General features: G+C 50.7%; 1 protein-coding gene across 1 annotated transcript in view; it reads right to left on the reverse strand.

Moving 5' to 3' along the window:
* LOC133360683 (mucin-2-like) overlaps nt 1-21460 on the reverse strand; it is a 41435-nt gene that overhangs the window by 17025 nt on the left and 2950 nt on the right. The window contains exons 2-16 of the mRNA XM_061579474.1: nt 15160-15192; nt 13588-13728; nt 11931-12048; nt 11151-11289; nt 9901-9987; nt 8236-8308; nt 6449-6586; nt 4515-4670; nt 4108-4196; nt 3696-3822; nt 2693-2803; nt 2408-2537; nt 1916-1965; nt 1739-1768; nt 902-1005 (exon numbers count right to left, since the gene is read on the reverse strand). Coding sequence (XP_061435458.1) covers nt 902-1005; nt 1739-1768; nt 1916-1965; nt 2408-2537; nt 2693-2803; nt 3696-3822; nt 4108-4196; nt 4515-4670; nt 6449-6586; nt 8236-8308; nt 9901-9987; nt 11151-11289; nt 11931-12048; nt 13588-13728; nt 15160-15192 — 1526 coding nt within the window. The remainder of the gene's footprint in view (nt 1-901; nt 1006-1738; nt 1769-1915; nt 1966-2407; nt 2538-2692; nt 2804-3695; nt 3823-4107; nt 4197-4514; nt 4671-6448; nt 6587-8235; nt 8309-9900; nt 9988-11150; nt 11290-11930; nt 12049-13587; nt 13729-15159; nt 15193-21460) is intronic.

Below are 21460 nucleotides of genomic sequence, written 5' to 3' on the forward strand. Positions count from 1 at the left end.
CGCTCCGAGCCATCCATCGTGCAATGCCTGTGTTACTAATCTGGCCAAGAGGGCATCGAAGAAGGTCGGTTTTTCCTTTTCATGTCAAAGTCCTTCGTCTTTAACGCCCAGCAATTATCACTGTCGCATGAAGCACACTTTTGGCTGATGTTTACCCCTGCTACTGTCGTGTCTGTAGTGGAGTGCCCAGTGACTGCCTCACTGCTGCAGCAGAGAGAATTTAGAGTGAAGCAGTTGTCAGGGGCGATTGATGATCCGGCACTCGCCGATTCACTCCAGTCAGCTCCTGATTGTTCACTGGCAGTCAGTCGCCTGCTGGTCACTCTTCTATCGCTACTACTATGACTATAGTGGTTACTCGTTCCCATGAACTTCACTCGCCCGTGTTGAGGACTCTATCTCTACTGGACACTAACCAATTCGTCCCGTCCATACTGTATTCAACCTCCACCATCACACAGGTCAAAACGCTTGTGTCGCGAAGCATATGTTTGTCACTGTTGCTAAGCACAGACCAAAAATCCTAAAAGCCAATAAAGGACATTTGCTAAAGTCTGAATTCATATCCCACGGTTTAACATTTTATGTCCACATGCTCAATGCATGACATGGGCAAATGACATGGCTGCCCGAGTGGCATGGAACAGGTATTAAGCCACTTTGGACTACGCTCTTTCAACAGAGGAGTAGCAAAACGACGCGAACTTTCTCTTCTTAAGCCCTCTTGTCGTGGCCAGCAGACCTGAGGCATTGGCCATTTAGCTGCTGAACCATATCGCTGATACTGCTGATGCTGCTGATGCTTCTGCTGCGATCATACAAGAGAGCATAGAACAGAACCCTGAGTGGTGGGCAGAGCGATCCCCTTGGGCTGTGTCTAAGGGGGGTCGAGTGTACTCACGCAGGGCAAGTTGATGGTCTGGCAGGTCCTCTCGCAGGCCTTCGCGTGGCTCCTGCCTCTCAGGGCGCTGCCATCGACCAGGAGCTGGAGGGCATTTTCGACCTCTGCCCAATGACATTTCACCATGGAGGACGTTAAAAACAAAATATCCCGTGCCGCCATTCGCGAAAGAGTAGCAGGCAGCTGCGCACGCCGGGTTCGTCGAGGTCACAATTTGCCAAATTCGAACCCAAAAGAATTGATCGCAAATTACTCGATTAGCATCACAACAACAACAGCCGCTATTTGCCACTAAGTGGTGGTGACATCACCATGGCGCTTGTGCCAGGCTATGTGCACGTCATGTGAAGTGTTGAACGCTACCCGCCGGCAGGACGTCATAGGACAGACCCTCCTGGCACCATGAGAAACAGTGCGATTGCCAAAGGTGTTCGTGATTCAATTTTGTTTATTGAGATGGGCCGAGGTTGTCCGAAGCTTCGGGAAAGAGACGATGATGGGAGGGAGGCAATTCGACTGTTGAGTGGCGCGAGGGAAGAAGCAGACAGAGAAGTGGACGTGATCTGCAGTGCGGTGAGTGGGTGGCTGAGTTGGGTGGTGAGTGTGGGGAGAGCGGCAGTGTGGCGGTTAGTTAGCGCATTGCACTACGGACCCGGTGGCCCGAGTTCGATTCCTGCTCACGACCAATAACGCTGGTGAATATCTGAATTGGTCCTGGGCCTCTCCTAGGTCGACTCAGCTGTGCTGGCCTTGCTGGGTGAGGAAGTTAGTAAGTGAGCGAGTGAGTTGTGAGCTGTGGTGGTGGTTGATGCGGTCTGTGAGGGCGGGCAAACTTACGGAGGGGGCTTTCACGTCGCATTCTTCCACCTGTGATCACGCGGGGATACAGAGAGTGCCAGACATCAGTGAGCACCTCACGTCATTGGTGGTGGTGTGATTAATAGTATCGTTTGTGGTGTTGGTGGTGGGGATGGTAGTGGTGGCGGTGGGGGAGATTGGAGCTGCAGGACTCACCGAGCATGGTGATGGGGTTTTCGCACCTGAGGACTCCATACTCGCAAGCACTGCCAAGGAGACACATCAACATGTCGTGGTTAAAGCTCTCGTGTGTACTAATTTACCCCTCCGCACCCCCCCCCCCCCCGTCCCTGGGAGAGTGACATGGCCCGGCTAAAAAAAGCCAGAAATCCATTATTCCAATTGTTGGTAAAGACAATCCTTGGAACAAGCCGAGACACTTGCAAATGGCGCGGCGATGTCGCGTCATTTGCACGTGTTACTTACTGAACGTCACGCCGCCACAAAGGCATCATTTGCCCAGCCCCTGGCCCTGCTTGCCAGATGTTTTTTTGTGAGGCCGTCACATATCACGGCTTTAGCTCTAGCTCGGCACTTGCAAACGGCCAGTGGGAGGAAAAAATTCCACCTATACCGCAAAAGGTCGCTCTGCTCTGGCTCGGCTCAGATGCGGCAGTGGAAAAAGCACATGAGAGCGACCATTCGTACCAGGCTAGATCGCCGACCCAGTAGAATTTCCCAGGCGGGACAATGTCGTGGCCTGTGTAGCACGGGCACTCGATGCCCGGAACACATGCTCCCTCGTGGTCCAGGAAAGTCCCCTCTGTGCACACGCAGCCTGTGGGTTACAGAGCAGTGTCAATGAGTTTAGTCTGTCGGGCAGGTTAGATGCAGTGGGTAAACGAGCATAATCGTAACAACATTAATGTGATGATAATAACATAGGACCCTGCCCGATTGCGTGCGTGAGGAAATTGGGCGCGGTGGTGGTACCTGTAGAAGGCCCCTCCCCGGCGCAGGCGTGTGGTTCCCCGAGTCCGTGGCACGTGCTCTGGCACGAGTCCACCGAGTAGGAGAACTGCTGCCCGACCGGGCACGACTCCTCTGTAAGCCAGAGCGATCGGCAGCAGCGACAATGACAACAACGACAGCAAACCATCAGCCACCGCCGCAATTGTATATCACCAAGAGCACACATCAACGACAGTGGCAACCATCGTTCGTCACTTAATTGGCAGGGACTTCACACAGGCGCTTGTGCCGGGTTGGGTGCTAGGTCACAGGACAGACCCAGGTTCCGTGGCTCGACTGACTGAGATGACTGGCAGATGCACCACCTGACTCCCCACCGTGCCAACTTGCTGCGCTTTCGCCACCCGGCGTTCCACCCGTTGTTGTGAGCGTCGCTCCTCTACCGTCCGCTGCTGTTGGAGGGCGACTGCCTCCAACTGCCAAGGGGCATCCTTCGTGAACCTCCTCCACAGAGACGGATCTTAACACCGCTGGTACCAGTCATTGGCAAGTCCACTCAGCTCCTCACCTTCCATCTACTTTATTAATCTCTAATATAAATGTACTACAATTTTATGCCGCTTGTGCCATCGGTGTCATGTCATGAGATGAAGAATCCTCTCTACAGAGCAGTGCGACCCTCCAGTCTAATAGAACGGCCCGCGAAAGCAGATATCACAGAGCTCCTTCCGGGATCCCCTCATCTTATGCAAGTGACACTCTCGTCCAAGCAAAAGGGCCCGCGGAAGCGGATATTACAGAGCTACCTCTGAGATTGCTTCAAGTGACACTCTGATCCACACACAGAGCAAAAGGCAGCACTTTTCCATGCACTGCGCCACATGAGATGCAGGTTCATCTTTTGACAGCCAAACCAATATTTCATTCTTAGAGCTGTGAATTTTGTCAATTGTAATGTGATCGGGGTGTTTTTTTGTCGTGAATTCGTCAGCGGCCGGTGCCAACCCTGTCCTTAGGTTCTCACCGCAGACTCCGCGGCTCCAGTTGTACACGGGCACCCCGCGCAGGGCACAGGCCCGAGCCAGAGAGCCCAGCGCCGCACAGTAGCATAGCTCGCTCCTCTCACAGTGGCACACGTCAAACTCACAGCTCTGTAAAGACAAAAAAAGACAAACATCCAACGTATAGCCTTAACAGACTGTTGGGGCAAGTGCTGTTAGCGAGCACCTATGAAGGCCGGCACGGCACACGAAGGGGTGGGTAGCCAACACCACGCCCGGCCGCCTTTATCTCCCCAGTGGCGATGTTTACACAACGCACCAGGTACTCATTTGAGGCTGAGTCAACCTGGGGGAGGCCCAGGACCGGTTCAGATAATCATCACTTGTGTTGGCCGTGAGTGCAGGGAGGCCGAGATCGGTGCCAGGGCTTGGCACCTGAAGATGCGGAGTGGGGTCGAGGTGGCTGAGGCAGTCGCGGAAGACGTCTGAGAAGATCTCGTCGTGGCAGCTTCGCTTGAGCTCGTCTGCGAAGACAAAACGGCACCATCCTTGGGTTATTTGGTTGTTTTGGCCAGCAAAGAGGCACCTTGTCGCCCTCCCCCCTACCCCACCCCCCCCCCCCCCATTTTTATACCCCCTAAAGATGTCACAGGTATCCCCGAGAGATATCACAAGTACCCCCTACACATGTCACGAGTATCCCCCTGGAGGAATCTCACCTAACCCCCTAGAGTTGCCACCCCCCACCCAGTACCCCAAGTTGAACACCCTACCCCTCCACCGGCACGACCAGTGGAGGAGGCGGGCAGGGGGTGGTGGGGTGCGGGGGTCGAGTGCCTCACCGTCCGCGCACGCCTTGGATGCGTGGGTGAAGCGGTGGTAGGAGACTCCCTGCAGGAGGTTCCAGGAGGAGAGGAACGCAGCCTCGCTCGCCTCGGGCACTCGCTGCGGCGTCACACGCTCGTCCGCCTCCTCCCCGTTGAAGTTGCCGCACAGTCCTGGGGACCGCACAGGAGCGCCGGGGTGAAGTTCGTCGGGAACCGAGCGCGTTGTTACCCGTCGCTCGTTCGTTGATGGCTCGCAGGAGTACAGGTGACCCTCCCTCCCCCGACTTGTGCACCCCCCCCCCCCCCCCGCTTTTACGACCTTATAGGCAGTAAGACCCCCATGGTTCACGACCAAAACTCGCATCTAACGACTGCTACCAACGCCGAGTCGATTGGCGACGAGCCTGCACGTGTCATGCACAGACTGTAGTGTATAGTAGTGTATAGTTGTGTAGTGTATAGTAGTGTACAGGTGGCATCTCTTTCGCAATGCTCTTCACTTGTTTGTAAAACTTTTTTTTTCACCTTCCGCTTCGTCTGAGAAGAGGAAACGTGATGCACGTGCAGAAGAGTAGTTGAGGATTTTCCAATGTAAAGTGTTTGTTTTTGCTAAATACATTTTGGTAAAAGTTATGGTTATTTTCATTGGTTTTCGTGGTCAGTTTTGGTATTTTCATGGTACGTGACGGGTTTCCGGGAATGGAACCCCCAATTGATAACGTTGCACCTATGGGAGATAAGGGTTCCACCTATGGCGACGGCTTGACTTCCGGCCGTCGTTCAGGATCCAATTAGATTGTAGGTGCGGGGGTCACGTGTACAGAGAACCCTCAGTTTAATGCACTAATGGGGGCAGGTAGGGGTGTCCGTAGAATCCGATTGGCCAGTTAATGGCAAAATGACACATTCTGAGCACTAAATCCACACCCTAGGGCGCACAAACTACTCACTGATATCACGGGAGACATTTTTTGCCAGGATCGTATGAAAAATAAGAATAGATTTTACCCTTTCTGGCAATAAAACACGTGTTAAGATGTTCAAACACCAGATATAAGTATTTTGCAAGGACTCATGTAGTGCATTAACCACATACAGTACTTGTGGGGAACATGCAAACAAACATGGCTCTCATAATTTATGGCATTGTCTTTGAAACTGATAGGCCTACACCAAAGACAGCTTTTTTAAATCCTTTATATTAAGTTCACTTGCTTGCGTGCTTGCGTGCTTGCTTGCTTGCTTACGACCGTGCAAATCTTTCGGTCGTTTTTTAACCCACTTTCCGTGATCCAATCGAGCTGACATTTTCCACACAGACTCGTTGTGTGTGACAATTAATTTTCGTGAAAAAATGTTTCCAAAATTTTACACTGTTTAGGGAATTTTTAAAAAATATTTAATTACCAATTGCTTAATGCTGGCAGACAATCATCTGACCCATAGGTGGCAGCCATCTCAAGCCAGAGGACGAGAGGACTCTAGCCGCCACGCATATAAAGGATTTATAGTGAAAAACTTAGTTTTTACGGGTTAATTTTTTAGGACCTAGTCTCACCAGTATCGGACCAGAGAACGCTAAAAGGCAAACAGCACATAGACAACGGACTATCAGAGCATTTATAGATTGGGGTGAGCAGCTACAACATGGGATAATACAGTACCATGCATTCACACTTTGCATACATGATCTGAGTGGTGGGTTTACATGTAAAGCCTTTGTACTCTAATGCCATACTAACCCGTACTGATAATGCTGTTGCACAAACTCATTTTCGACTTTCATTTCTCCTACTTTGACCAATTTTTTTACAATAAAAACCACGTGTTGTGTCATTAACACCATGTACCCCCCATTAAGGGGAAGGAAGTGAATTTTTGACCGGACTGATTTGCCCCAGTACGGCGAGGTATTGGTTGCGACGGTGGTTCCGCATTGAACGACGTACCCGTGACGTGACCCTGCATCGCGTCCGGCAGGCTCAAGTAGACCTGCATGATCGGTTGGACCTGGACCTGGATCTTGAGCCCGAAGTGCGTGATCACCTGGATGTAGTCCGAACTCTGGCGGAAGACCTTCAGGTAGTCTGGAGATAACGCCGAGCACGAGGATGCGTGAAGGCATAGGGGGCAGAGGGGGGGGCAAGGTAAATATAAAAATACAGTCCTTGTTTAGTGCAGTAGTAGTAGTAGATGCATCGTTCCTGAAAAGTGCGTGAAGCGGAGAGACCAATGTCCCCATAAATAATGTGACGATAAAGTTCGGCGAGATACGGTGTACTAATCGCACACACTGAGGTTGTGCCACCGCGTCACCGTATCACTGTACCGCTCACCTGCGCAGCTCAAGAAAGTACTTCGTCGTCGACAGCTCAGAAGCCGCGTTACAATGGAACGAGCGCTCCACGTTCCAACGGAGCATGTTTTGCGTTGTGACAGAATGAGCGTTTTGCGTTATAACCGAGCGAGCGTTCCGCGTTATGACAGACCGAGCGTTTCGCATTGTGACGGAGGGAGCATTCCACGTTACGACAGAGCGAGTGTTCCGTGTTGCGACGGAGCGAGTGTCAACTCCATGCGTGAGAGTGAGGATGTAGGAGGGGAGGGGGTTAAGCTCCCGGGCAAAAGCTCGCATTTGACAGAATAATAGACGTCGTGGGAAAAAGAGGGTTGCGTTCCCGCTTTCGAAATGATCACTCCCACCCCACCCAGGCCCCCTCCTCCGCCATCTTCATTTGGAATAATCCTACACGGTTCCCAGCCGCTTGCTTTCGTACCAACGGGAGGTCGTGGATTCCATCTCGACCCCTGACGATTCCTGCTGCTGTATATTTGAAGTGTGCGTGTCTCTCTCTCATCGTGGTGAGGTATTAACTACCTCGCCTGGTATACAGGAGGTCGTGGGTTCCATCTCGACCCCTGACAATACCTGCTGCTGTATATTTGGAGTGTGAGTGTCTCTCTCTCCCCGTGGTGAGGTGTTAACTACCTCGCCTGGTATACAGGAGGTCGTGGATTCCATCTCGACCCCTGACAATAACTGCTGTTGTATATTTGGAGTGTGCTTGTCTCTCTCTCCCCGTGGTGGCGTGGATTTGTCTCCGGGTTCTTTGGTTTTTCCCCCGCCACATTTAAAATCAACATCTTCATGCGTGTAGAGTATTAGGCTGCTGCTCTGAATGCCCACGTGATGATGACATTAGCCGCCTGGTTGAGCTGCTATCATCTGTAGTGGCCAGTTCTGCTTCTGGAAAAAGCTATCAACCAGCAGCTCAGTGAGGGGACCTTACACCTGGTGGAATAATGAACAGAATAAAATGGAGCGTGGCTGATGGCAATTGAGGTGCCGGTAGTTCAGTTTCAGGTTTTTCGAGTTTCAGTTTCATTTATTAGGTATAGCCCTGTGAGCCATGCGACTCTTGAATCGGGTGCAACCGCAACAAACAAAAACATGAACAAGGAACATCTTAAAGTGACTACGCGCAACAGAAAATTCAGGAAAAAACAGCAAAGTCTTCCAGAAAAAGCACCGTATATCAACGCTGTGTGAAAAATCCCAGTAGGATGTAATTCAAACAATAACAACCATAAGACAATGTAGATTAAAGTTATCAGTCTAACTCTGTACTACAACAAACAAATATGGTTAAACCAAAACGTTTTCGAAATCACTAAAATAAAGCTGGCGTTCCCCAGCAATGGCCGGACCGAGCGCTTTGCTCCCTTTGTCACTCACCTGACCGATACGGCAGCTGCAGCAAACTCTCTTCCTTGAACACCAGGCCGTCCCTCCCGAACTCCAGCGAGTCCTGTAGGGGGGGGTGGTGGTGGTGAGGTGGGATGAGAGGTAAGGCAAGGTGGTTGATCTACACCACCACGTCGCTCTGAACCTCTTCCTCCAGCGTTGCTGCACACACCCCTCTTTCGGTTCTCAATCTTTACAAACAAAATGTAACAATGTGAATAGGTACATAGAGCTTGATGCAAACAAATTAAGTTGTAACCTAACGTGCCCTGTGCTTAATTTGGGTGTTTCGATTATTTAGCTTTTCAAGAAATAATTTAGCCATGTCTCGCACACCCCCAGAAAGGGCATCACGCACCCCAACTCGTTACTAGTACAGCACTAAACCGGTTGTGTGTTGGAGTAGTGAACCAATTCGTTACTAGTACAGCACTAACCGGTTGTGTGTTGGAGAGTAAACCAATTCGTTACTAGTACAGCACTAACCGGTTGTGTATTGGAGAGTGAACCAATTCGTTATTAGTGTAGGGGTGTTACGGGAGGGAAACGGACGGGTACACAGGGGTGTCCACATCCACGTCCGCAAACGGTTACCACCCTGGGGGGCTGTGGGGGGATGCTGTGATCCCACACAGCCCCACCCCTCGGTGGCAAGTTGGTATAAAAGGCAGGAAGCGAGAGAGCTCGAGGAGAAGTGTTGGGGAGCTAAAGAGCGAAGAGCCAGTGAAGACCGAAGACCGGCAGATAGGCCCTGGAACTCCTCTGACCCGCTGTCCTTCTCAAGACCGGGTAGAGCAGGCCAGTGGCGCGGCTCCAGAGCCTCAGAGCCGATGTTCTTCTAAGAGCCGGGTCTGTCTGGCTGGGTGTCGTGACCTGTGCCTTGACCAGGGCCAGGTCAGATAGCCACCCCTAGCGCCCTTAGCGGAGGACCTGGGAGCATAACAGTTAGGCAGATAGCCTAGGGGTGTATCCCAGTCCAGTACGGGTGAAGAGGCCGTTACCCTTGCCATTGTTACCCTGTGAGTTATAATAAATAGTGTGCCTCGACTACACCGTCCATAACGGTTCACCAGTAATTACAACAACAAGCAGCAGCATCAGGCGGCAACCACAAATCTGGTTGTTGCTTCATCCGATCTGCGGATTAACCGCGTGTGTTCGATGGTGCGAAAGGAGTTCAATGCACCTGGAGACACAGAGACTTATAGAGACCGGAATTTTTATTTAGACTGGAGGAGTGGGAGGAGAGCGAGGAGGAATCCGCTCTTTGTCACAAAAGCCCAGTAGGGGCACATCTGGCGGTATCGCTGAAATCCACACTTCTTCAACCACATCGTTAGACTGGACGAGGAACATTTGCATTCATTTTTGAGGATCATTAACAAAAAATTAAAACTGTTGCCATACGAAAGAAGAAGAAGAAGAAGTAGGGACTGAGGGGGTGGGCTCATTACAGCAACAATCACAAGACAAACACGAGAGAGGAGTGCAAAATAGAGAAGGGGTAGGCAAGTCGTTGTAAGTAAATGAATATAAAGTAAAACGGAACAAGTGGCATTGGCACATAAACAACATTCCTGCCGATTTGTCAACCGCTAAATGCACGGTCGGGGGCAGGGCAGCCCCGTGGGTTCAGGGTTAGGGTTGGATTCTTACCGAGGGCGTGAGGAGAGCCACAGAATCCAGCTGTGGCAAACCCCAGTCTGCCTCCCGTGTGAAGACCTGCACACTCCACACGGATGTCTGCACACAAACACACAATCACACACAGACAATAACAATAACCGCCATTCGCCACTTAGTGGCGAATGGTCTGGCACAAGCCTGGCACAAGCACCATTCACCACGGCGTTTTGCCAGGCTATGTACACGTAGGACAAGGGGAGATCATACAAACTTCACCCACTCTCACTCTGTAGAACAAGGGCAGATCATACAAACTCTACTCAGTAGAACAGGGGGGAGATCATACAAACTCTATTCAGTAAAACAAGGGGGAGATCATACAAACTCTACTCGCTCAGTAGAACAAGGAGAGATCACACAAACTCCACTCACTCAGTAAAACAAGGGGAGATCATACAAACTCCACTCACTCAGTAGAACAAGGGGAGATCATACAAACTCCACTCACTCTATAGAACAGGGGGAGATCATACAAACTCCACTCATTAGAACATGGGGGAGATCATACAAACTCTACTCGCTCAGTATAACAAGGGGAGATCATTAAACTCCACTCACTTTCACTATATAGAACAGGGGGAGATCATACAAACTCCACTCACTCGGGAGAACAAGGGGAGATCATACAAACTTCACTCGCTCACTCTGTAGAACAAGGGGAGGTCATACAAACTCCACTCACTCTGTAGGACTGGTGGATTCATACAAACTCCACTCACTCTCACTCTGTAGGACAAGGGGAGATCTTATAAACTCCACTCACTCTGTAGCACAAGGGGTGATCATACAAACTCCACTCACTCTGTAGGACTGGTGGATTCATACAACCCCCACTCACTCTCACTCTGTAGGACAAGGGGAGATCGTATAAACTCCACTCACTCTATAGCACAAGGGGAGATCATACAAACTCCACTCACTTTTACTCTATAGAACAAGGGGATATCATACAAACTCCACTCACACACTCTGTAGAACAGGGGGAGATCATACAAACTCCACTCACTCACTCACTCTGTAGAACAGGGGGAGATCATACAAACTCCACTCACTCTCACTTTGTAGAACAGGGGGAGATCATACAAAATCCACTCACTCAGTAGAACAAGGGGAAGATCATACAAACTCCACTCACTCTTTTGAGAGTGAGACTGAGTGGAGTTTGTATGATCTCCACAGTGTTCTTGGGGGCGGGGAGGGCGTGCCCGGGCTCTGCGTACCGCTGCCATGATGTAGTCGCCCTCGGTGAGGAGGCGATGGGACGCCAGGTCGAAGGAGGTGAGGAGGCCCGCGCCCTTCACGGAGCACTCTCCTCCCCGGGGCCACGCGCGGCACTGCCAGTGGGCGCCCGTGCACGTGCTGCGGCGACGTCGTCTCTCATCATTGGGGCGTTGTGATTGAGGTCATCGTCGTCGCCATCATCGTCATTATCATCGGCATTATCATCATCATCACCACCATCATTGCTATCATCACCATCATCATCGTTATCATCATCGTCGTCGTCGTCGCCATCATCGTCATTATCATCGGCATCATCATCATCTTCGTCATCATCAACCCCAATATTGCTATCATCAACATCACCATCGTTATCATCATCGTTATCATCACCATCATTATCATCACCACCACCATCGTTAGCATCATCGTCGCCAGAGTCAACATCATCGTTATCATCATCGCCACCACCATCATCACAATCATAACACACGCCTTCATCATTATCAACACCACCTTTGTCAACATCATAATCATACATCCATCACCACCCACCGGTATCGACAGTAGCATCATCATTGTCCACGTAATAATCAGCACCACCATCATCATACACCTGAAGGCCCGTGCAGTGAAGATCAGTGTAGTGAAGATCCTTGTCGTGAAGGTCCGTGTAGCGTAGACCCATGTAGCAAAGACCCATGTTGTAAAGACCGTGTAGTAAAGACCGTGTAGTGAAGATCCGTGTAGTGAAGATCCGTGTGGTGAAGGCCTCTCACCATGAGCCCAGGGCGTCATGCGTGGTGTCCCCAGGCTGGTACTTGGCGCCTCTGTACACGCACGGGCACTGGCGCCTCGCTATGCACTCCCGTGACCCGTGGTCGTTCCGCACCGAGCCTGGCACGCGCGGGACCGAGACAACGGCAGAGATGCCCCAATGTCACAATCAGAATCTCTGCGTTTGGGCTGGAGGAAGAGGATACATCTGAGTTTGGGCTGGAGGCAGAGGAGCAACCCGAAGAAGCTATGACAACTCCTTGTTACAGATGTCACGTAGTGGGTTGGGGGGGGGGGTTCAGAAGTGACACAAATACACAGCCGGCGAATCGGGCGACTGCCCCGGGCCCCGCGCTTTGGGAGGCGACCCTCTTTTAGACGTCACGGCATCAGATATAAGACTTTCTGATTGGGTTGAAGCCGTCAAGGGGGTGGGGGGGAGGCTGGGGAGCCCACACAGTGTGATTGTGCCCCCTGGGTCACGCATCCCTGGTGAACGTGAGTGGGTGATGCTGCTGCCCCCTCGGGTCAAACATCAAAGAGCACCGACACGGACGTCACCGCATGTTCCCGCGCGCCCCCAAGCGGCTCTGCCGCCCTTCACGATCGGTCGCCCCATGCCAATCGAGCCGCCGAGTGAGCGGGCGCCGATCGCTCGCCCACCCACCCTTACCCTCGGGGCAGAAGCAGCTCGGCACTCACTCCTCGTGACAACTGATCTCTCTGATAAGAGTCGGAGAGTGAGTGAGCGAGTAAATTATTGAGCGAGCGAGTGAGTGAGTAAGTGACTGAACGAGTGAGTGAGCGAGTAAGTGAATGACCGAGTGAGCGAGCGAGCGAGTGATTGAGCAAGTGAGCAAGTGAGTGACCAAGTAAGCGAGTGAGCGAGTAAGTGATTGAGTGAGCGAGTGATTGAGTGAGCGATTGAGTGAGTGAGCGAGTAAGTAAATAACCGAGTGAGTGAGCGAGTAAGTGAGTGACCGAGTGAGTGACCGAGTGAGTGACCGAGTGAGTGACCGAGTAAGTAAATGACCGGGTGAGTGAGCGAGTAAGTGAGTGACCGAGTGAGTGAGCGAGCGAGCGAGTGATTGAGCAAGTGAGCGAGTGAGTGACATAGTGAACGAGGGAGTGAGTGAGTTAGTGACCGAGTGAGCGAGAAAGTTATTGAGTGAGCGTGAAGTGAGCGAGTGACTGAGCAAGCAACTGAGTTAGTGACCGATTGAGTGAGTGAGTAAGTGAATGACCGAATAAGTGAGTGAGTAAGTGAATGACCGAGTGAGTGAGCGAGAGAGTGAGTGACCGAGTGAGTGAGTGAGCGAGTAAGTGATTGAGCAAGCGAGTAATTGAGTGAACGACTGAGTGAACAACTTGAATTTGTGACCAAGTGAATGACTGAGTGAGCGAGTGAGTGACCAAGTGAGTGAGTGACCGAGTGAGTAAGTGACCGAGTGAGTGGGCGAGTGAGTGACCGAGTGAGTGAGTGACTGAGTGACTGAGTGAATGAGCGAGTGAGTGAGCAAGTGAGTGAGTGACCAAGTGAGTAAGTGACCGAGTGAGTGGGCGAGTGAGTGAGCGAGCGAGTGAGTGAGTGACCGAGTGAGTGAGTGACCGAGTAACTGAGTGAGTGAGCGAGTGAGTGAGCAAGTGAGTGAGCCGTACCCTCGGGGCAGAAGCAGCCCGGCACGCACTCCTCATCACAGCTGATCTCTCCAACAGGGTTGGAGCAGCTCTTCTCGCACGGTGAGCCGCAGTGCCGGAACTCCTCTCCCTCCGGGCACAAGGATGAGGAACCTGGTGATACTGAGGGCGGCGGACATGATTAATCAGCGTTATCAATCTATTAAGCTCAACAATTTTTTTACCAGGTGTAAGGTCCCCCTGAGCTATGGAGCTCTTTCTCAGAAGCGACCCGGCCATCACAAATGATAACCCAACGAAGTGGCTGATATCATCATCATCATCATCACGTGCAAATTTACAGCAGCAGCCAAATTACTCGAAATGTGTGACGTCGATTCTAAATGTGGAGGGGGGGGGGGGAACGGAGGAGCCGGTGAAAAATCCACGCGATCACGGCCAGAGAGTCGGCATCGAACTCATGACCTCCTGCATACCGGGCGAGGTAGTTAGCATCTCCCTAGCCAACCTTATTTGGCCATGCATTTGTGGCCAAGTCGCTTCTGAAATCAGCGGCAGCAGCAGAATTGTATAACAGGGCGATGCGGTGAAGGTCCTCGCGGTGCAAGTGACGTTTGCAAGTGTGAGGCTAGCGGAACGCTCTAGGCTAGTGGTTCTTCTTAACCTGGGGTACATCACTACTATACACTATACACTACACCCTACCACTACATTATACAATACAACACTATACACTACACTATACACTACATACTACCACTACATTATACACTACTATACACTACATACTACACTACATTATACATTACTATACACTACACTATACACTACAGGAATACTTTGCACTTTCGTCTGGTTAGGAACCAGAGGATGGACAAATGTCAAAAATGGACGAATGTCAAAGCAGAGCCTTTATTTAGCTTGCAAATTTATTTTGGCAAGCGAAAAAAGTACATGCAAATAACAGTAATCACAAAAATAAGCACAGTATGAATATAGTAGTATTATACTCTTATTTCAAAAATAACCATGAATTGTTTAAGTATAATTACAGTATTAATAATATATGAATAAACACGAATATAAGAAAAATAATAGATCACGACGTTTCGATCGTAACTACAGCAATTCTTGCTGTGGTTGTCCCACCTGATGACTATTGCTTGTGTTGCGATCAAAATGTCGTGATCTATTATTTTTCTACCTACGTGACTTTACGGAAAGAACCAAAGAGTATGGATTCCTGCAGTCACGAAAGCTTCAAATCAAGACGAATATAAGAGATGCTGACTGAACAGCTTCTATTCAAATACTGAACGAAAAAGATGGCGAGTGGCGCAAACGTCGTGGAAGTTTGGATGAAATCGGACAAAAGGGGAAAGCCACGTGGATGAAACTTGAAATGTGGTTATAATTGAAAACGGCCGAAAGAGTGAAGCGAAGAAAGTCAAGTGGACAAAAGCCAAGGTATCGCTGTACTATGTACTACACTATACACTACACTATACACTACACTACTATACACGACACCACTACTATACACTACACTATACACTACACACACGGAGGGGGGGGGGGGGGTTCCACTCTTACCTCTCAGCCTCTGGCGCTCCCCGACTCCCGCAGCTGGGAATGAGAGGAGGGAGAGCACGGAGCGTTAGAAAGCAGAAGTTTGAGAGGCGCGCAAATAAATGGGGCGGGCGTCCTGCAAGCGCGTTCCACTAATCCACCGACTGGATGAGGTTGCCTCTCCTCGCCACGCCCGCTCGGGTTTCTGCCGAGGGTGGCGGTGGGGTGGTCTATCGAATTAAAACACGTGGCCTTTGATGGCCATTTTGTAGACGGTAGTGGGTTTAACTCTCCAACAAGCAGTCCGGTTCAATGCTGTACTAGTAATGAAATGGTTCACAACTCAAACACACAACCGGTTTAGTGCTGTACTTGTAACGAATCGGTTCACTTTCCAACACAACAACCGGTTAGTGCTGTACTAGTCACGAATTGGCACCACGTGTTTGATCACGTGACAAACCTCTCACTAATTGGGCTGTGGTGGCTGGTTTAAATATGACAAAACATTTTATATTCACGCGATCGAAGTCCCTCCAAAAACAAAACTATTTGGAATAAAGTTTTATCCAGCGTGGGTTTGGTTAAAGGCGGGGAGCGTAGGCGGTATGGTACAACGGTGGTTTCCGCCAAACTGGCCCTCTGCTGCCCTGCCACGTAAACCACATCCCGCGGGCAACCTGTCATGCGTCACTTTGATACGTAGTCGGGCTTTCGTGACCAATATTAATCCATCAGCCACCTTTGTCTCCCCATTGGTCACGTTTTGACGCACCGCACCAGGTACCCATTTGAGGCTGAGTCGAACTAGGGGAGGCCCAGGACCGGTGTTCACAGTGAGCGGGTACTCGTGTCACCAGGTATCGTAGCGCGTATCGCTACACCACCACTCCCGAGACACACAGGCCCATACAGACAATGTAAATGTGCTTGGTAACTTCAGAATATATTTCGTAACTATAACGTCATGTATATTTATTTATGGCCCCTTCCCTCCTATTAGCCTCAAGGCCCACCCCCCCCTTACGAACTTAATCGGGCCTTGGACTGCTGCTGATGCGATGCTTTTCCATCGGCACTGGGAGACGAAAAGTGACAGATCGGGCGGGTTGCGGGCAGTCGAGAAACGCAATCGCCTTGGAGGTGGCTGACCTGGCCTGAGTGCACCTTAAGGGACCGTCCATAAATGACGTCACGCGATTTTGGACGATTGTTGACACCCGCCCCCACCCCCCTTGGTCACACGACGTCACAAAAAGTCAACCCCCCCCTCAAAAATGGCGTCACAAAGCTCTGCCCCTCCCCCCATAAAAATATATAAAACATGCTTCAAATCGCTTTAAACTAGTGTCATTGTAGTGCGTATTTAATGTGCCGCTGCACTCTGATGTTGTAGGATCAAACATCTATTAAAAATTATATTTAATTAAGTAGAACGTGTTGTCTATATTGATTTAAAGTTGCGCATTTTGATGTGACGTCACATTTCTCAAACCCCCCTCGTCACACATTGTCACAAATGTCTGACACCCCCCCCCCCCCTAGATGCATGACGTCATTTATGCACGACTCCTAAGCTGATGCGTGGTAGTCACGCAGAGCCGTACCCTTAGTCGGGGGGTGGGGGGGGCGTGGGGGTGGCCGCCCCAGGCTCCGCGCTTTGGGGGGTCGCCGCGGTGTCACAGATGAGGCACGATCGTTCCAACGCCTTTGCTGCCAATCTCGTCAAGCGGCCATAAATCGTCGTCACGCCGACTCCGCTCATCATCCTCACAGCAGCAGTGGCTATTGGCTATTGGTTGCTGGACGTCGAACAAAGACGGTGGTCACCGTATCATCGGGCGGCGCTTTCAGATGCTATATACACTGCACTATACACTACGCTATACACTGCACTATACACTACGCTATACACTACACTATACACTACTATATACTACACTATACACTACTATATACTACATTATACACTATACACTACTATACACTACACTATACACTACACTACACACTACACTATACCCTACACTATACACTACACTATACACTACTATATATTAAACTATACACTACTATATACTGCACTACACTATACCCTACACTATGCTACTATACACTACACTATACACTACTATACATGACACTATACACTACTATACACTACACTACTATACACAACACTACACCACTATACTACGGGTGCCAAATAAGTTCAAACGTACACGCCGTGCGTCAGATGAAATATGCTTTGGCTCAGTTTTGTGGGGTCGTACACGGCGTGACTTGCCCTGGGCACACGCGCACCAACGCCCCTGCTACTGACGGCCATGGGAGGGGTGGTTGGGGGATGTCCGTGATGAATGCACGAAATGTGCTGAAGTTCGCGCTGCCCGCTGAGGTGGCCAGAGGGGTTCGCTCACAAGGACCACGCCGAATCGTCCTGAGGCGGAGGTGGCCTCGTCACTGTGCTAGACGGACGTCTGCACGCAGGCACCAACGCACCCACCCGCCAATCAACACACCCACTAACCCACTCACCCGCCAACCCACTCACCCGCCAACCCACCCACCCACCAACCCACCCACCCGCCAACCCACTCACGCACTAACCGACTCACCCACCAACCCACCCACCCTCCAATCAACACACCCACTAACCCACTCACCCACCAACCAACCCACCCGCCAACCCACCCGCCAAACAACACACCCACTAACCCACTCACCAACCCACCCACCAACGCATCAACACACCAACGCACCAACCCACCCACCAACCAACCTACCCATCAATGCAGCAACGGATAAACCCGCCAACAGAACATGAAAAACCAATGGCATCTACATCTGCAGAACTTGAACAACCAGTGGCATCTACATCTGCAGAACATGAAAAACAAGTGGCATCTACATGTGAGGAACGTTAAGAACCAGTGGCATCTACATCTGCAGAACGTGAACAACCAGTGACATCTACAGAACGTGAAGAACCAGTGGCATATACATCTGCAGAACATGAAGAACCAGTGGCATCTACATCTGCAGAACATGAAGAACCAGTGACATCTACAGAACGTGAAGAACCAGTGGCATCTACATTTCTATAACTTGAAGAACCAGTAGCATCTAGATCTGCAGAACGTGACGAACCTGTGGCATCTACATCTGCAGAACGTGAAGAACCAGTGGCATCTACATCTGCAGAACGTGAAAAACCAGTGGCATCTACATCTACAGAACGTGAAGAACCAGTGGCATCTACATCTGCAGAACGTGAAGAACCAGTGGCATCTACATCTGCAGAACGTGAAGAACCAGTGGCATCTACATCTGCAGAACGTGAAAACCCAGTGGCATCTACATCTGCAGAACGTGAAGAACCAGTGGCATCTACATCTGCAGAACATGAAGAACATGTGGCATCTACATCTGCAGAACGTGAAGAACCAGTGGCATCTACATCTACAGAACGTGAAGAACCAGTGGCATCTACATCTACAGAACGTGAAGAACCAGTGGCATCTACATCTGCAGAACATGACGAACCAGTGGCATCTACATCTACAGAACGTGAAGAACCAGTGGCATTTACATCTGCAGAACGTGAAGAACCAGTGACATTTACATCTACAGAACATGTGGAATCTACATCTGCAGAACGTGAAGAACCAGTGGCATCTACACCCTAGGGTATGGCTCTTCATGACCACCACGCATCAGCTTAAGGTGCACTCAGGCCAGGCCAGCCACTGCGTTTCTCAACTGCCCCCAACCGGCCAGATCCTTCTCTCTCCGTCTCTCTCCGTCTTTCTCTCTCGGATGCGCAGTGCCGATGCAAAATCATCGCAGCAGCAGTGGCAGCAGTCGATGGAACGAGGATGCCCAAGGCCCGATTAAGTTCGCGAGAGCGGGGGGCTCTGAGGCTGATAGCAGGGAAGGGGCCATGAATAAATATATATTACATTATCGCAGTGAAAAATATATTGTGCAGTCATCAAGCAAACGTGCTAGTTTGTCTGTATGTGCCTGTGCGTCTCGTGAGCGGTGGTGTAGCGGTTCGTGCTACGCTGCCGCTACGAACCTGGCGACACGAGTTTGATTCCCGCTCGCGGCCAACACCTGGTGATGATTATCTGAACCGGTCCGGGGCCTCCCCTAGGTCGACTCAGCGTCAAATGAGTACCTGGTACGGGGTGTGTAAACATCGCCACTGGGGAGACAAAGGCGATCAGGTGTGGTGTTGGCCACCCACCCCTTCGTGTGCCGTGCCGGCCTTCATAGGTGCTCGCTAACAGCACTTGCCCCAACAGTCCGTGAAGGCTACACGCGGGATCTTTGTATACTTTACGGAAATAACCAAAGAGTATGGGTTCCTGCAGTCACGAAAGCTTCAAATCAAGATTGATATTTGTATATTTGCGCGTCTCTAGAAGGTGATCACTTTGCGCTCCGCAGCGCCCCCTTGTGTGTGTGTGTCCGTCTGGCCGAGCAGAGAGATCCTTGAGTCTGGGGGGAGGGTCAAACTTTGCCAAGGGGCTCGTGGGCGAACTCCGAGTTGGTGACACGAGGCCCACAGAGATATCCCACAAGCAATCAATCGTCCGTCCATCCGCTGGCAATGATCGCAAAAATGGAATCACCCACGTGGTGTATTTCTATTTTCTACGGGAACTCCAGTTCTATATTTCACTCCACGTTTGGAAAGCGTGCGTTGAGACTATTTACGTGATAGTTTTGGCTGTTTGTATTATACACTACAATATACACACTGCTATACACTACACTATAGACTACTTTACACTACACTACATACTACGATACACTGCTAAACACTATACATTACACTATACACTACACTATACACTACTATACACTACGCTATACACCACTATATACACTACAATATACACACCTATACCAATACCCGCCATTCGCCACTGAGTGTCTGTGACGTCACCACGGCGCCATTGCCAGGCTAGGTGCACTTTGAGGTCACGTGAAGTGTCGAAGGTTCGCTGGCAGGAGGTCACGGGGCAGACCCAGCAGGTGCCATGGGTTGGCTGACTGAGATGACCGGTAGATGCACCACCAGCTGTACCCCCTACTGTGCAACTTGCTGCGTTTTAGCCGCCCGGCGCTCCACTCGTTGTTGTGAGCGTCGCTAACTCTGCCCTCCATTGTTGTTGGAGGGCGACTGCCTCCAACTGTCCAGTAGCAGCGTCTTTCACGATCCTCCTGTATAGAGGCCGATCTTGACACCGCTGGTACAGGTCATCGGCAAGTCCACTCAGCTCCACATCCTCCTGTGCCACATCACTCCATCTCTTCTCTAGCCCGTGTCGTACCCATTTAGCCCCTCTATGTGGCCAAACAGAAGCTGCTTGGGCATGCGGTGGCTGGGCATGCGGGCTACATGACCCAGCCAACGCAGCCTTGCCTGCCGGAGGAGCTCACCGATGCCCAGATCTTTCAAGGATTTGTGAGCTCCTCGCACAATCCAGCCTGGTTAAAGCCAGGATGGATCGTAGGCAGGCCAGCCTAAATATGTATTACCGGCAAAGATGTCCATATTTCGCAAGCATAGCGAAGGGAGGGCATGCATGTGGCCGAGAAGAGCCGATTATTCGTGCAGGCGACAGATCAGGTAACTTCCACACAGCAGCTTTACGCAGCTGATAAAACAAATAATGCCGCATGACTGATTCGGAGTGAGACATCTGTTGTCAAACCGGAGCCGGTCATGAGCACACTGCCCAGGTATGGGAAACTCTCCACTCTCTCCACAACTGCTCCATCACCAATGAGGAGGTAAGGGGTTGGAGTGTTTGGTCGCACACTACACTATGCACTACACTATCCAATGCACTATACACTACGCTATACACTACACTATACACTACACTCTCCATGCATTAAGACTATTTCGGTTATATTATGGCCGCTTATAAAAGTTCCAAATGATATCGGCCCACTGTGTTGAGCGGCTATAATTTGTGAGGGCTTTGCCTTGGAGGATGGGGAATGGTTTAGTGTGTGTGTCTGCGTGTGTTTGTGTGTATCTATGTGTGTCTGGGTGATTGTGTGTGTCTGCGTGTGTCTGTGTGTATATGTGTGTGTCTGGGTGATTGTATGTGTCTGCATGTGTATGTGTGTGTCTGTGTGTATCTGTGTGTGCCTGGGTGATTGTGAGTGTATGTGTGTGTCTGTGTATGTCTGTGTGTGTCTGGGTGATTGTGTGTGTCTGGGTGATTGTGTGTGTCTGTGTGTGTCTGGGTGATTGTGTGTGTCTGTGTGTGTCTGCGTGTATCTGCGTGTGTCTGGGTGA

Source organism: Lethenteron reissneri, chromosome 69, assembly GCF_015708825.2.
Source record: "Lethenteron reissneri isolate LAM-NWPU_2019-01 chromosome 69, ASM1570882v1, whole genome shotgun sequence".
Lineage (NCBI taxonomy): Eukaryota > Metazoa > Chordata > Hyperoartia > Petromyzontiformes > Petromyzontidae > Lethenteron > Lethenteron reissneri.